We start from the raw sequence: 16,713 nt of genomic DNA on the forward strand, positions 1-16,713 counted from the left end.
CTTTTCTGCAGAGCCTGCAGGGACTCCAACACCCGCAACCCCCAGCTTGCCCACAGGCCTGCCGAATTATCCCTCATCTTTCAGCATCAAACTGACTCCTGTTGAGGCCTGGCCCCTGCCTCTGGTGAAAACCTCAGAGACCAGCAGGAAGGCCAGCACCAAATGGTGACCCCAGTGTGGTTAGTGGGGTGCTTGACCATGCACCAAGAAGGCAGGACGCAGGAAGGGCCCTGAGCCTACTGAGGTGAACACTAACAGGATCTGAAGACCAGCAGAGCTTTGGCCCAAGGGAATGAATTCTAGAGAGAAGGTGCAGAGTGAGTGTAGGTCCAGAGACAAGAGAGAACACGGCGTAGTGAGGAAAGGGGAGGTGGGTGGGTCAGGCTGAAGCATGGTGTGGTGTGGGGAGCGGCAGGAGAGAGGCTGGGTCGGTAGGGCCTCACAGGCCATAGGAGCACAGACTCAGTCCCTAGTAGTCTTGTGGATGCTAGATTTTCCTGCCTGCAGTGGTCACAATTAGAGTGATTGAGTTATGTGTATCATTATTTAGTAGGTACCTGTCTCCCCCATTAGATTATAAGTTTCCAGATGGCAGTGCCCACTATCTCGTTCACTCTGTCTCCAGGGCCTGGCACAGGACTTAGTACAGCTAGGCGCTCAGTACAGTTTTCTTTCCTTATGAGTGAGTGAAGGGCAGTAAGGAGCCTGTAGGGCCTTCAGCCCAGAAACTGCCTGGATCATGTCTGTGCTGCTTCAGATGTGCTCGCGGAGAGACAGCTGTCAAGTAGAGAAATTGAGGGTAGCATGGAAGAAGAGAGAGCAGAGCTGGAGCCCTCTGAACCCTAGGGGGTCCAGCAGGCCCCCCACACACACACACTGGCATGTGAAGCCAGTGGCAGGGCACGAGGTCTACAGATTCCACAGGCCGAGCAACGCCAGGCTAGGAACGCAAAAGCTGAGTTGGTTCTCCTGACCTATTCTGCAGAACAGGAATTCCCGCATCTGCTGCTTGGCACAGAAGAGCAGGGAAGAGACCCACTGACTTCAGGGAGTTGGCAGGTGGGGTAACATGCACTAGAAAGATTGCGTCCCAGAGGACTGAACCAAAACTCTCTTCTGGTCCTTACATTTTTAACTTGTAGTCACCCAAAAAATTGACTTGACAGTTACATCTGCCAACAGATTGTTTAATGTAGGTGTGCATTATTTAATCTTTAATGTGTAATATAGGTATATATTATTGCTGATCCAACTGGGGAAATGTCACACATGTAAACTTTCACCTTACCTACCCAGCCTCTCTGTTGTAGAATGCTCTACCAAGGTCTTCATATGGTTCTAGAGAATAGTAGAATTCTTTTATTGTCTCCAAGTGTTTCAGTAATAAAGATTCCAGTGGGGAGATGTGCCTCCCTTGTATGGCTTACAGTAGTTTCACGTAAATGAATTAAGTTAATTTAAAAAGTGATCTCTTTAGGGCCAGCTGGTTAGCTCAGTTGGTTAGAGCATTGTACTGATAACACCAAGTGTTCAATCCCTATGCCGCCCCAAAAAAAAGGAGGAAAAGAAAAATGATCTCTTTAATTAATTTTAATTAAAGGACCAGGTATTGAGGGCCTGCCACGTGTCAAGCATCATGCTAGGACTCGACATGCCTGAAACACTTGAGTCTTCACGAGGCAGCTCTATGAGAAAGGCAGTGTTCCTGCCACTCTTCACAGGACATCCCAGCGCAGGGCTTTAGAGCACTGGCTTTGGAGTGGGGTGAGACCTGGGCTCAGATCCGGGCTCCAAGTGCTGGTTGAATGATCTTGAACGCTTGGGTGATGCCTCTGAGCCTCAGTTTCCTCATGAAAACTGGGTATAACAATGCTTACTTTTCAGGATTGCAAAGCTTAATTGAGGGGATGTATGTAAAGCTCTTAGTAGCAGCCTGGTCAATGAAAAAAATAGTTCTACTGTTATGCACACGATAAACAGGCTACTTGATACGTGGCTGATGAGTAATGGAGCTGGGATAAGGACCCAGGTCTGCTCTCTGCTGCTCCACACTGCTCTCTGCTGTCTTCCCCATGCCGACACCAGCTTGCGCAGAGCTGCAGTGTCACAAAAGAAGCTTATTGCAAAGAGCACGTGGCCCATGTTTCTTGTTATTTAAAAGCCACATTGTAATCCAGTGGCCCTTATGTGACACTCAGCTTCAGTTAGCTACTTGGTGCCTGGCTGAGGCAATCGGGCTGCCATCATTTCTACAGCAAAGTGAACTCTAGGGAGCCAAGAACCCCAGATCATCAGGATCACAGTATAGAAGACACACCTTAAGAGGCGTCAGCTACCTCCTGGTGGTTCCCTGATGTGCTCTGTCTGTGTTTTGTTTAATTTTTTGCAGGGTGAACATTCTCAAAATTTCTTTCAAAAGGAAAAAGTTCTTTATACATCAGCGACAGAAACAGGTGAGTTACTGTGTTGCTTGCTTTGTTTCATGTGTTTTTAAGTTACTTCAACTCTTCATTCTTCAGGGGTTGAAGGCAATTTGCCATATATATATAACAGGGAAGAAAGAGTCGGGCATAGTGGAGCGAGAGCCCAAAGGATCCAGTGTTTCTCTGTATAATTCACTCTGCTTATCTGGTCGGAGAATTAACTTCTTTTGGAGTCAGAGACAGTTTAGATCCTGGCCCTTCCACTTACCGGCTGGGCAAGTTACTTAACCTCTCCTAGCCCAAGTTACCTTGTTTCCAGAAATGCAATGATGTCCACTGCTCGGGGAATTGTGAGGATTAAATAAAAGAACATTGGTCAAAGCACCTGGCAGAGAGCCCACCACAGAGTAGCAATAAATGTGAACAAGGTCAGTCCTTTCCCATTTGTATAAAATGCGTGATGGCCTTGTATGTGTGTCTCAGAAGGAGTCCCCAGCATTCTAGGGAATTCACTTTGCTTGTCCACATCGAGAAGCAGGACTTGGAGATAAGGAAACAAAGGCTCCCACAGCTGGCAGGTGGGGGGCTGAAACTTGAGCCAGATCATGATGAATCTGAGGCACCTGCTCTTTCCATCTTGTTATGCTACATATTTTTCACTTACTGTCACTATGTCCATTTCCTAATTTTTCAAAGATAATATGTGCTTAAAATGGCCCCACATAGCAATGAACTGTTAGAAATGGAAACAGTAAAACTCAGAGCAAGCTAAAGCTAGAGTCTGGGGCTCCTGACCCCCCAGAGTAAGATTTACATTGGCACAAAAGTGCTTAAGATGGCAGTTTAACATGAAAACAGAAAACCTAAACTCTTGTAAGATGAAGGTAAAGCAAATGATTAAAACGATTATTATATACGAGGGTACTTCAAAAAGTTTTTTAATTCCATTTTTTGAAAATGGAATTAAAAGGTAGTATGAACCTTTCCATGAACTTTTTAAAGACCCCCTCATATGAACACTGTATTTAATTCTGTGCTTTATGGAAAGCAAAGAAAAACCTAGAGGATTATAAAACTGCTATTGTCCAAAAGGTGAAAGAGTATTTCTTCAGAAGAGAGATGTTCCCAGAGCTAAATTTTAAAAGGAACATATTGGACAGTCCTTATCTGGGTGTTCCAAATATATCCAACCTAGAAATGTAAGCTGATTCAAAATAAAAGTTTTCATGAAGAACCACAAACGATGTTAAAGAGTAGATTCTGGTCATCTTTATTGCCACATTCATAAAGATGATCAACAAATCCTGCTCTTGAATATTCTTGTCACGCTGGTTTGTGGCTAAGGCATTTGGAGGCCAGTTTCCGGCTGTCTTTTGCATCTTCCCTGGTTACCACTGATGTGGGTAAAATGTTTGCGAGACCTTGCTCCTACATCTGTGCAGATGAAATCTCTCCTGTCCTTCTGCCCAGACTGAATCCAGGGAACATATTGTGGCCTTCAACATGTTAAATTACCGATCTTGCAAAAACTTGTGGAAATCCTGTGTCGAGCACCATACATTCTTTCAGGCAAAGAAGCTACTACCTCAGGAAAAGAATGTTCTGTCTCAATACTGGACTCTGGGCTCTAGGAACCCCAAAAAGTGAGTATGCTTTCAGGATGCTATCCACCCTAGAGTAGATATAAACGTGTCCTGGTCACCGCTGGGTAATGGACATCCTCGGACAAAAGAAGAGACTGTTACCCACAGGAATGATATTCAAATGACTAGCATAGTAAAATTAATTTCTTTAAATATACATATCATATATGAATTTTAAAATTTTTATTTATTCTCTGAATAAAATAACCATGTAGTTTGTATTTGTTTTATTTCTTTGTTCCAAGACTGCCTTCTAAGTAAAAGAGATAGCAGAAATTGTTCATCAAGTTATTCTTATTATTTCTAAATCATTTGTTTCCAAAATTGTTTTTATGATTCGTTATTGATGTGGCTGTTCCTAATTAAATGAGGCCCTTGTCAGAGCCATTATCTGATATGCGGAACTTCACCAGACTATTCTAATAACTTTCCTATTACATTGATAGTCATTAGGTAACTTATAGATTCAGTAAGTTGAAGTTGCCATTAGTATCAGTGATAGTATTTATGGTGCTAAATGCTCACTCTCAGCTTCTTAGGAACCAAGAACAAATATATTTTTCAAGTGTTTAGCTCTTATTATACTGTCTAGTATTTTTTATACATTCAGTAACTCTATTATTGAACAAGTCATGAAAATAATGTATTGGAATGTAGTTTTGAACTAGGTTGGACCTAATCCTTCAGGTCAAATGAGAGGTGGTGTAGTGACGGGATTGAAAGCATGCACTCTTGCTTAGCAGCCTGGGTTGAAATCCTGCCTCTGCCACTTTGGTTTTAATTTGCTGTTTCAATTTCATCATTGCAAAACTTTCTCATCTGCAGCCAGTGCAGGGGGATGGGTTCTTGTCATCTTTTGTGGCCTAGTAAACTACCCCTATTTTGGTGGCCTAAAGCAACCACCATTCTGTTGTCTCTCAAGCTTTTCTTGGTCAGGAATTTGGGAAGGGCTTGGCCAGATGATTCTTCTGCTCTGTATGGTATCGACTGGGATTTTCGGTGAGGTGCAGCTGGTAGCTGGGTTGGTCTGGAGGGTTCAAGGCAACCTCTCTTGCACACCTGTTGTCTTGATGGAATGATTGGAAGGCTGGACTCACCTGGGCCCCTCCACCTCTCCATGTGGACTCTTTAGCAGGGTAGTTGAATTTCTTACATGGAGGCCCAGGGCTCCAAGAGCCAAAGGCAGAACCAGCCAATCCTTTTAATCTGCCACAGGGGGTGTTTTGGGGCAACAAGTCTGCCATTCTTTACTCCCCATACCAGCCTCAGCATACTGGTGAATTTCAGCCTCATGACGTCCGTTTTATAGATGAGGGAACTGAGGCTTAGAGAGGTTGCGTGATCTCCCCAACCCATGGAGATATGTTGCACATTTGTATGTTGGGCCTTCTGAGAGGTTCCACATAAAAGAAATTTGTTCAGTATTTTCCAAGCTTATGGGACTATGGAACACTTTCTTCAGAGTGTCCCTATTAATAACCTGTGACACATGCTTTGGGGAACTGCCATGTTAAACCTTGGAATCATGCAGCTTGCTCCCCGTGTTTTGATCCTTTGCTCTTAATCCACAGTAATGTGGTTTCTGATGAAGGCCTACCTCAGAGGAAAGGTTCTCCTAGGGGTGGTACTGTGAGCATTTTGATTGGGTGACAGTAGCATTTCTTATTGTAAAGTAGTTCATGATATTCTAGGAGGAGTTTTGTATTGTTTGTGTTATTTATTTTGTTTTGTTTTGTTGGTTGGTTGATTTTAGGCCACAAGGAAATATGTGAAATGGTTCCATAAGACATTAAATCATAGTTTAAAATTTAGAAACACCAGAACTGAAAGTATTACCCCTAAACAGGCTTCATACTCTGTTCTCTCAAATAATTCATTCTCTGAGGGGTCTAGATAGCTAAGATTTAAATTCCCTAGGTCTAAATAAAATTCAAAAGCTACCCACAGAGTGGCACATTTAAAGAGCATGGCCCAAAACTATACTTTCTAAGTACATTCTCAGGTTCTCTCAAAGAGTTACCAGCGGTTTACAGTGGTGGCTTCTGCCAGCTCAGATGACAAAGGACACCCAGAAGGACGGTTAGTATTTTCACTCATGCCAGTGTGAGTGAAGTGAGAAGCCCAGGAAGTCATTGAACTGTGTTTCTCTGTTACCCTGGAATTCCTTCTACGCTGATAAGGTTTGGTTGTATTCTGGAAGCAACTTCGTTGCCTGAAGTAGTTAGGACAAGAAAGCATTTTCACCAAAAGAGAAGAAATAGCAGAGGGAAAAGCCAGGATAGAAAGGCATCACTTTTGGCCAGTCAACCTCTGCTCCTCGTAACCTGCGTTGGTGTCACGGAGGCTTACCAGTCATCTGTCGGGGAGGAGTGTGTGTAGACTCTGCTTCACAAATGCCATAATTTCTTTCTCATCGAACATGTCTGTGTAGAAAGTGAACCTGCCTCTGGTTTTTCAGGTCTGTAAATAACCAATATTGCAAAAAGGTGATTGGAGGAATGGTATGGAACCCAGCCATGCAGAGATCTTTATCTGTGGAGCATTTAGAAACCAAGAGTCTCCCTTCTCGGTCACCTCCTATTACTCCCAACTGGTATGTCCTCCTCTTTTTGTTCTACTCACCAGGGAACGTGTTATCTCCTATAAAAATAAAAAGTCAACTTATAAATTCCTAGGTATAGATGACCTACAATCAGAGCTTACATTTGCATTTTTGCCTATTGCAGAAGTCACTGTTTTTATGAGATACACAAGTCTAGCTAAACATTTTCCACAGTGTACAGTGCTGAGATGCTCTTTCTTGAAAATGTATTTGGAAATTGTAGCCTGCTGAAATGCCCCTCTTGGAATCACAGCACATATTAGCACATTAAACAGTCTAAGAAGTCCTGTGATAAAGAAGCATGTTTAACTGTATTTAATCTTATGTTTCCCATTAACATCCCACAAAATAAACTTTGGGAAAATCTAATGGAGGCATGTGATGTAAATGATGTAAGGAAGTGTAATCTTCAACAACAGGATCAGGTGCCCCTAGAGAAGTAGCCCAGCTGCTTTTAAGAGGATGGACTCAGCTTAAAAGGAAGGAGGAGTTTGCCAAAGTGGGAAGGGCACTGGGTTTGTAGATGGAAGACCTGAACTCAGATTTTTGCCCTTCTGTTAATTTACACGTTTCTTTACCTCTCTGGTCTCCGTTTCCTCATATGTAAAAGGGTTGTAAAAATTAACACAAATGAAATAATAATGTACAAGTGCTTTGTAAGCTTATTTTTAAAACAGGTCAGGTGGAATTATTATTATCATTATTTTATTATAATGGTCCCCAAAGACATCAGGCTGTTTTTGTGAATGCCTCCAAAAAGGCCAGGTGTCAGCAGAAGGGGACACCAAGCAGGAAAACATTGTCCCCAGATCCACGCTGGAATAAGAGTGTGGCTTTAAAGACAGGGTAGACCTGTACCTTCCTGGGCCAGGACCTACTAGGACCAACGGAAGCTGGGAGATAGGCAGAGAGAGGAGAGACTATACAGGGCCTGCTTGGTAAAGACCTCCACTGGAGGCCAAGTGCTTTTGGCAGGGACAGTGTTGGTATTTAGTGTTAGAAATCATGATATGAGTGAATAGATTTGCTTCTTGGTTTCCAAAGTTTAGACACCTCATCCTAAAGAGGTAAATTTATGCTATAAAGTAGCAGCTTAATTTATCTGAAAATCTCTTCAGCAGTAATGCCAGAGACCCAGAGAGAGGCCCAGGACAGGATCCAGGAGAACAGCAGGGTTAGCTGTTGCCACACTCGTGGTCTGGAGCTCTTGCTGCTATTTATAGGTCCTCTCCAGAAGAGTCACAAGAGCCTTTTTACTTCTGCTTTGGACACTGCATTATTGATTATCCAGGCCAAGGGGAATTGTAAAGCATAGAGGTCCTGACAGTCCCAAGGACTAACAAAGAAAGAGAAGATGGAAGAACTGTGAGGGAAAATAGAAGTTAGAAAGCACAGCAGCCCGGGTCACCCACTGCAGGAGCTGACCCATAGGTGCTGCACAGGGTGTGCTGAGAACATCGCCTTGTGGGATTCATTCTCAGGAGCAGGTAAGTATGCTGAAGCCTAGAGAGGTGGTATGACTTGCCTGAGGTCACAGGGCAACTGTACTATTGGAGAACAGGGTGGGGCTCGTATGCCCATCGGATGCCACACCTTTAATGAGGGATATATTTTAAAAAGCAAACATTTCCTCTTGGATCAAGTGAAATTCACATGAAGGGTTGTCATTGAAATAAGATTTGAGTTTTGTTAAGAAATGTTCTTTGGCTTCTAAACCTTTTATGTACATTGTTAAAAATTAATCAGAAAAATTGTCTGATCAGCAGTCAATATAGCTTGAGTCCTCCTGGAAGAATAATTCACCCTAAATCAACACTCACTGAGTTCTTAAAGGGCGTAAACCAATCTAATCCTGCCTATTTAGAAAGCCGAGACTACAGTTCTGGGGGCCACACCAGTTGGCTGAGAGTGTTAGGGACCCGTGTCTCCCTTAGTGAATTCTGCTAGTCCAGTAATGAGTTAACCAGCTCTGAGTTTCTAACAGCATCAGCAAGGCATCCTTTGAAAGGTCAGGACAGAAAGTTAGATCACTGATGTCTGATAAAATTAAATGAAATTTGCTTTCAACACCTTACCCTCAACCTTTCCCCGACCCAGGCGAAGTCCTCGGCTCCGGCACGAAATCCGAAAGCCACGCCACTCTTCTGCAGACAACCTTGCAAATGAAATGACGTACATTACGGAAACCGAAGATGTGTTTTACACTTACAAGGGCTCTCTGTCCCCAAAAGATAGCGATTCTGAAGTTTCTCAGAACCGAAGCCCATACCGAGAGTAAGAAACCTGTGTTTTTTTTCTTTCTCTGTTTCTGCTTTTTGGCTGTTGAGGAATTTGCCCAGGCCCAGATTTCTACTGGAGAGGAGTGAAGAGTTGGTCCCTGTAGCCAGCTCCCCAGGGTGCTCTCTGCCAGGACAAGGACATAAATCAGACTCCACCTTTCCACACAGGCAGGCGACCTGTGTGCCTGGCAACTAGAGTTTTTGTCGAAGACAAAGTCTTTCTACTCTCCAAGTATTTGTTAGCCTCCTGAATAGTCTTCTCTCCAACTCATGAGCAAAGTTCAATTTAAATCATTCGCTATTCCATAGGTATAAACTCTAGGGCCAAGTTATCTACAGGACTCTAGGGCCAGAATGTTATCTACAATTTCTCTAGATTATCAGAGTTTTACTGTGGTGTGATGTCAGATCACTGGGAATGTGCTTACTTCTAGAAGCCTTCCCAGAACAGTGTGCCCTTGGGGTTTTTGTTTTCTTTTTGTTTAAAATTAATAGTTAGTGTAAAGAAAAAAGATTGTTAGAACATCCTTGATTTTCTTTGTCAGATTTTTGTCAAGACATTTTCACCAAATCCTTTTATGCCTCATGCCCCTGCACCTCCCCATCCCCCCTTTTTTTGGGAGCTGGCCAGTAGAGGATCTGAACTCCTCACCTTGGTGTTATCATCAGCATCATGCTCTAACCAAGTGAGCTAACCAGCCAACCCTCCCCTTTTTTTAATGTGACAAATTTTTCTCATAGCTTAAGGCCAGGAAAAAATATCTCTCTCCTGAAAGACTGGCTTGAGTCGTTTTGTTATTCAGTAAGGTGTATCTAATCCATTAGTTCCCTTTTTGCCTTTGTTACCCGGGAGCTCAGAGCCGCATGTTACACCCAATTGCATTCATTTCCCTTAGCCCAGGTTTCTGATGTAGTCCCTTCTCTTCCTTCCTTGCCCTTATTATATGAGTCTAATTTTTTTTCTTGTTGTAATGAATTCACAGTTCTACTCTATCGATACATTTTAGGGTAGGCTACCTCAAATAATTTTTTGAAGTAGACAAGACATAGATTATAAATTAAGCTAAAGTATGATAGGAAAGGATAAAATGTTAGGAAATCAACTATAGTCACTAGGTATCCATTCCGTTAAGCTTTATACCGTGCCCAAAATATAGAAGCATAATGCTTCCTCTAACAGCAGAGGATTAGCAAGCAGGCATTTCAGTTAATCTGTAAGTTGTGGTTTGTTTTTTTTTTAACCACTGTAGCTACCAGGTTACAGCATTAAATGCATCATGATCTGTCTCTAGGCATTCACAGGTGAATTGCAAATCTCCGTCTCACTTATGTGTGAGGTTGCTACTCTCCTCTGCTCCTGCCTACAGCAAGCACGGTTTCCAGCTTATCTGTGTTCTTAACATCTCTGGTTCAATAATCCCTGTGGTCATTATTTTCCTGTCACCTGAGCTTGGATGGTGCTTTTAGTGAAACGATCACTTTCTCTTGCTCCAACTTGCAGCCTGATGCTCCTTTGTTGAGGCTACAGTTGACAGGTGTGAGTTCCTTTGTGTGACCCTGTGGCTTTGCAAACTCTAAGCAAATCTAGAAATACAAGGTAGAAGTGCAGGCGTGCGTGACTAGAGCCAGATGGAGTTTGCAATGGGGCTCTGTTGCTTTGGCTAAAGGAGAAGAGGGTTTAGGGAACTGTCCAAGGATTCTGGGAAGCCCCCTCCCACCCCCACCCCTCAAGTCAGAGCTTCCTACTGTGGTTTGCAAACTCATTGCAAAACTGTAGAGCACCTAGACCTTCACTGTCCAATACAGGAAGCACCAGTGACAGGTGGCTATTCAGATTTAAATAAAATAAAATGTAAGCATTCAGTTCCCCAGTCACACAAACTTCATTTCAAGTGCCTGACAGCCACACATGGATAGTAGCTACCATATTGGACCACAAGTACCGTCCATTTCCATCATTGCAGAAAGTATTGTTGACAACACTTGTCTAGACTAAAGCATTTATCATTTATTTAAAGTGGGGTGAATCCCCAGAATGTCTGCAAGTGAAAAGGGCATTTCTGAAATCACAGTCAGTGTGAGCAGGTCTGGGATCATCGTCTGGCTTGTGGTCTGGGCACTCACTGCCACTCACTGGTTGCTCTTCTGTGGGAGCAGGCTGGGTGGATGGCCTCTGAGAGCCCTACAGGCCAGCACCCTCTGATGTCTTGTCACATGGTCAGTGCCAGTGGGGGAAAGAAGCATTCTGTCCAATGACATGTGGACACTTTAAAGGGCTACATTCATTCCCAAGTCTAGCAGCACACTTTATACTTCCTCTGCCGATCATTGAGGGGGGCGTCAAAGCGAATTTGACAAGCCTTTGCCTTCAGGAGCCCCCAGGCCAGCTGGGCAAGTAGCACATTATCAGCTGTTGTCACCACACTATGGGGCTCTGTCACTTTGATGAAAGGAGAAGAGGGTTTGGGGAGTGTCTGAGGTTCATGGAAGCCTGACTGAGTCCTACATCGGATATTCCTACTGTGATCTGCAGTCACATTATGGAATTGTAGGGAATCTAGACCCTCCCAGTCCAATACAGGAGTCACCAGCCACTTAGGACTATTTAAATTCAAGTTCATTAAAATTAAAGAAAATTTTAAAGTTCACTTCTCCAGACCGTGTTTGATTTAAGTAATTTCTGGCCCTGCTTGTCCCTACAGATTGCATGTTGATTCTTTTTGAAACTCTTCCATGAGACCTTGTAAGATGTGTCATCCTAGGGCACTTTTTATTTTGCAGCTAGATGCTAAAAATAGCAAATAATGGTTATTCTAAGGAAGCCTCCTTTGCTGAGGTTTTGCCAGGTTCAGTGACAATAGACATCTTGGAGAGTCAAGTTAGTGGCTGTGCTTTGCAAGTGGGGTGAACAGTTGGAAAATCAGCATCTCTGCCCCCTTGGGTAGGTAGGGGACCTCTTTCTGCTGGTAGGAAGCCACCTTCTGGGTCTTCAGAGGTAGCTGGTCTTCCTGAGAGTCTGGAGGCCCTCCACTGCCCAAGACAAGAAAGACAGGCTGGTCTGTACTTGGTGAAAAAAACTGTGTCGGTTACTTCAGTGAGTATTTGCAAAATGCTTATGAAACATTTGACATGTTTTATACAGCAGATTTGTGTTGAGGTAAAAAAAGATGCATTCTGTCAGAGAAATCAGACAAATAACATCACAGACAGCGAAGAGGGTTCCTTTTAAGAAGAATGAAGCGTGATGTTCTGTACTCTTTTAAAAAAGGAGAGGAAGAAAGAATAAGAGCCGTTGGACTTAGGTTGTGTGGATATTGTCCTAGCGGATGAGTCACTCGCCAGTTTGTTTCATATTTATAGCAGCTCCACAGAGTTTGTGATTATAGTTGTGAATCCCTGGAAGTTTGCTCTGTGCCCAGGCAGGCTGTGCTCTTGTTACTCCCAAGCCTCTATCAGCTGTTGCATGTGCCTTTCCTTGCTTCATAGACCAAATTCTGCAAAGAAGTAAGTATCCTTCATGGCAAAATGAAAAACCCCACTGCCCAGTTACAAGGAGGGGAAGTTCCCTAAAGAAAAAATGACTTGGAGAGCAGAAGCTGGAAGAAACAAATTTTAGGGCAGTTTAGCATTGTATTCAAAAGACTTTTTGTTATTTTTTATCCCACTTGTTTTGATGGCACCAGCATGAGACACTCCTGGGAGAGAGTAAGCTTTGTGCCGCCGTAACTCCTTTGCTGCCTGTCTGTTCACTTAGAGCCCGCCAGCTTCCAGGGGATATGAGCATTTTCTATTTTGAAACTTCTGTGCATTGCATGGGGCCTTGGGGATCCCCATCTTCAGCTGCATCAACAGTGTGGGAATTCCCTTGGCCCCATCATCCAGTCCTCCATGGCCTGAAAACCCCACCAGTGACACTGTGGCAGCACTCTGTGTGGTTGGACATCCCAGGTGGCCAGTATTCTTCCCAGACTGTGCTGGAAGCCTCCTCGATGCTGACCCAGCATGAAGATTCCTGCCTCGAGCTCTTAGAACGACCCAAGTGGTGACTGTTTCCACTTGTCCCTGACAACCCGGCTGCTGCTCTTTAAATTACTCCCAATTCCTTTAGCTGCTTTCCGTCCTTCATCCTCTGAGTGCCCACCTGCCCTCTACTGGAGGGTGGCACCAGATCTGAATGTGAAGAGATGTTCTGCATGCCACCCGAGTGTCTCCCTCGGAGGACTCCAGCCAGGGACAGGGTCATTAAGAGCATGAGTTTGTTTTCCCTGCACCTTGCCTGGCCTTCACTCGGGTCAGCCCACTTGCATGCGGATGTCTCACAAATACCAGAATTCCACCATGGGCCAATCTCACCTCCTCATCCTCACGTCCAACCCTGGCTGCTCCTAGGTCCATCGTTTCAGTGCTGCCTGGTTGTACTTGTTGGAAACCGCAGTCATCCTTTACTCCTCTCTTCCTTTCACTGTCTTCATCCAGTTTCTCAGCTTGCTAATTCTGCCTCCCCAGTGTCTCTGGAGTTTGACCCCTCCACCACCTCCACTGCACTGCCCCCACTTAGCCACCGTCATCTCTCACAGGGACTGTTCCAGAGTGTCCTAACTGTCCTCCTGTCTTCGTCCCTCCTCCTTCCAAACCATCCTTAACAAGAATAGCAGACTTATCTTTCTGGAATGCACACTCAAGCATGTCATTCCCTGCTCAAATACCTTTTCTCTGCTTCTTCAGTGTTTCATGCCTATACCTGTGCTGTCACTGCTTTGTTTCTTGTTGTTATTAGTGTTTTGCCAGGACACCTTCTCCTTCACCCTTGACTACCTGTTCAAATTCCCATTAGTTCGTCTTTCAAACTCAAGTGCCATGTGCTCTGTGAAGTCTCTCCTGGCCTCCTACTGCCCCCCAGACATCTGAGCATCTCCGTTATAGCATAATAGTAGTATTATTATTTGGTAACTTTTATAACTTCTCTTATTTGAGGCAGTGAACTCTTTGAGGGCAGGAATAATGCCCTATTCATCTTTCTCTCCCCAAAACCTCACATGGTTACCTGGCACTTATAAATACTGTGACTGATCGGATGGATGGATGGACAGATGGATGAATGGACAAATGGACGAATGGACAAATGGACGGATGGACAGACAAATGGTTAGATGAAACAGGATGGGGCCCTTAGATACAAACAAGCTGCCGAGTTTCCACATGGGTGGCTCCCTGTGCTTTGTCCACATCAGGTATCCATATCATATGAGCAACATCATACAATATCTAGCTGCACTCCAAGAACCCGGATTTACCTCGATGACTTTTGCTAACCGTCATCTGTGAGCTGAGCCATGTGGTAGATGCTACTGAAGGGCACATGTCAATGAGAAATTCTCATCAGGGAGTTCGAGCATGAATTAACTGAGGTTTAGCAAGTGCTATCTTGCCATCAAGGTGTCTGATATCCAAAGGGGCAACCTACAGGACAGGTTCATCATCCATTACTCCATCAGTATTCCATCAGTAAGGAGACAGCTTAGCAACATGCCCCTCAGCCACTCTGATCTTGGGTCCTTGGTGTTTGTAACAGACTGAAGTGACAGTTTCACATGAAGACTGTCTCCCTATCATAAAAACCTATACTTGAAGACAGTATTCTCTGTGTTACTCGAGGACCTTTATGTAAGGACACACGTGAAAAATTTCTACAGGAATCTTATTCAGAAGAAACTCTGCACTCCGGGCAAACTGGTTTGCTTTCTCCCAGCCCCTTGCTGCTCCGGTTACAGCCACGGACCAGCAACATCAGCATCCCCTGAAGACTTGTTGGAAATGCAAAATATCAGGCCCCTCCCAGGCCTGTCAAATTGAGTTGCATTTTAACAAGATCCCAAGTGATTTGTGTGCACAGTACAGTCTCAGGAGCTCTGATCTTGGAGATGCTGAGAACACTTTAACCCAACTTGTCTTTTCACCTGAGCTCCCAGACTCCTGAGTAAATTTTATGCTCTTTTAGAGTAACTCAGCTAATTCCAGGTACCTGTCAAGACATTTTTTTCTTCATTCAAAATTTTAATTTAGCACTCACTGAGTACCTGGCCCTGCGTTCAGTGCACTAGACGCAAGAGAGAAACGTTACTCAACACAGGACCCTATTCTGTCACACAGCAATTCCCTCCTTGCCAGTCACCCATATAGAGCTGTGCAGCGCTCCTCGGAGTGGGGTGGGAGTGGGGGGTGTCTTTGTAATTTTCTAGGTTTTAGGAGAACATCATGTGGGAATCTTTCTTTCATCGGTAGTCCTGCCATTTTAATTTCTTTAACATTCCTGCTCACCAGGGAAATGAATTCTCTCGTGGCTTTTGTTTCTGACACCTATTGCATTTACGGTTCTGAAGCATCTGTTTTCTGAGGCTGAATACGTGATTGCCTGACAGCCAGTCTGTCTCTGCCTCTTTTTCCCCTGGGGCCAGGGTGTGGACAGTCCCACTTGGCTGCTCTGGCTCCCTGATGACAGTGACAACCCTCCTCTTGCATCAGGGACAGACCTTTCACCTCAGCTCCCTCCTCCCCTGTCACTCTCCCACACTGGCTTTTTGCTTCCTCATCCTACCCCTTTCTTCACTCCTTTTGCAGTCACCCCATGGAACCCCGATTCCACAGGGCAGCTCCCCTGACCTCCTCCCCCTCCTCTGCTGGGCTCAGGAGCACCTTGTATCCTGCAGTAGCAAAGGAGGGAGCCCCGTTGTTTCAGCATCATCACTCCTGACCTCCCAGTGCTGTGTCTAGCTGCCACCTTCTCACTGCTTCTTGTCATTTGATGTCCTCTTTGCCTGTCTGTCCATCCTCCACGCTAAGCAGAATGTCACCCTGCCCTACAGGGAACCTCTGTGCACAGTTGATCAGGCAAAATAATCAGCCATTTGTTTAAATAAATTACTATCTAAAATAATCTCTCCAGTCCAACTTAAAAAATAGATTGGGGCGTAGAATGACTGAATATAGTAGCAGCAGTAGTAGTAGTGGTGGTGGTATTTAATACTGTGGGCTGTTTTAGATAGGCCATTGAGTTTTATACCAAAACATAAAAATACTTTAAAATCTCATATGATGAAGTCCAGAAATTCAAAATTTAAAAATTAAGCAAACATAATGAATATAATTTTATTGAAATTAGTCTGTTCTCTTCTGTCTTTACCTAGCTTTTCTGTTTTTTGATTACAAGTCCTTCACCCTTTCCGTTGCTGTCACCACCCTCCAGACCCTTACAAACGTTTGAAGTGTGTATGCACTATTTGCAGCTTCTTCATATTAAAGGTTCAAGTCCAGCCCTAGACCTGGAAATACCATTTCGCTTTAGCTTGTTTAGCAACTGCCAAACAGTTGCCCTTTCTGCCACCAGGTGGCGCCCTTGTAAACAGTAACACTTAAAGTTGGGGGGAATTTTTTTTGGCTTCCTTTTAAGTAAATTAAAGTCTCATTCATTTTCATTCTCAAAACTTATCACTAGTATACGACTTCCATTCCAAAATATCCTCTCTCTGAAATGCCTCTCCATCCCTAACACCCTTCCTTCAACCAGCAACTTGAAGCCCATAAAGCCAAACTCTTCTCTTGCCTATAGCTGGTGCTTCTACATTGGTCAGTTTATTTTATTAGAATAAGTTGAGACTGTGAATTATTCTGTGTGGATATGATACAGGTTTTATATTTAAAGTAAACAAATTTGTACTTTCTAGGAAACAGAGAAGCACAATTTTAATGAAAAATCCATGGATAAGGGC

General features: G+C 43.9%; 1 protein-coding gene across 5 annotated transcripts in view; it reads left to right on the forward strand.

Annotated features, from left to right (window-relative positions):
* The window catches only part of PTPN3 (protein tyrosine phosphatase non-receptor type 3), a 119,563-nt gene that overhangs the window by 69,275 nt on the left and 33,575 nt on the right, over window positions 1-16,713 (forward strand). For all 5 annotated transcript variants that reach the window (XM_063081761.1, XM_063081763.1, XM_063081762.1 and 2 more), the window contains 4 exons: window positions 2,390-2,453; window positions 3,894-4,066; window positions 6,525-6,659; window positions 8,766-8,942. In XM_063081761.1, coding sequence (XP_062937831.1) covers window positions 2,390-2,453; window positions 3,894-4,066; window positions 6,525-6,659; window positions 8,766-8,942 — 549 coding nt within the window. The remainder of the gene's footprint in view (window positions 1-2,389; window positions 2,454-3,893; window positions 4,067-6,524; window positions 6,660-8,765; window positions 8,943-16,713) is intronic.

Source organism: Cynocephalus volans, chromosome 17 (genome assembly GCF_027409185.1).
Source record: "Cynocephalus volans isolate mCynVol1 chromosome 17, mCynVol1.pri, whole genome shotgun sequence".
Taxonomy (NCBI): Eukaryota; Metazoa; Chordata; class Mammalia; order Dermoptera; family Cynocephalidae; genus Cynocephalus; species Cynocephalus volans.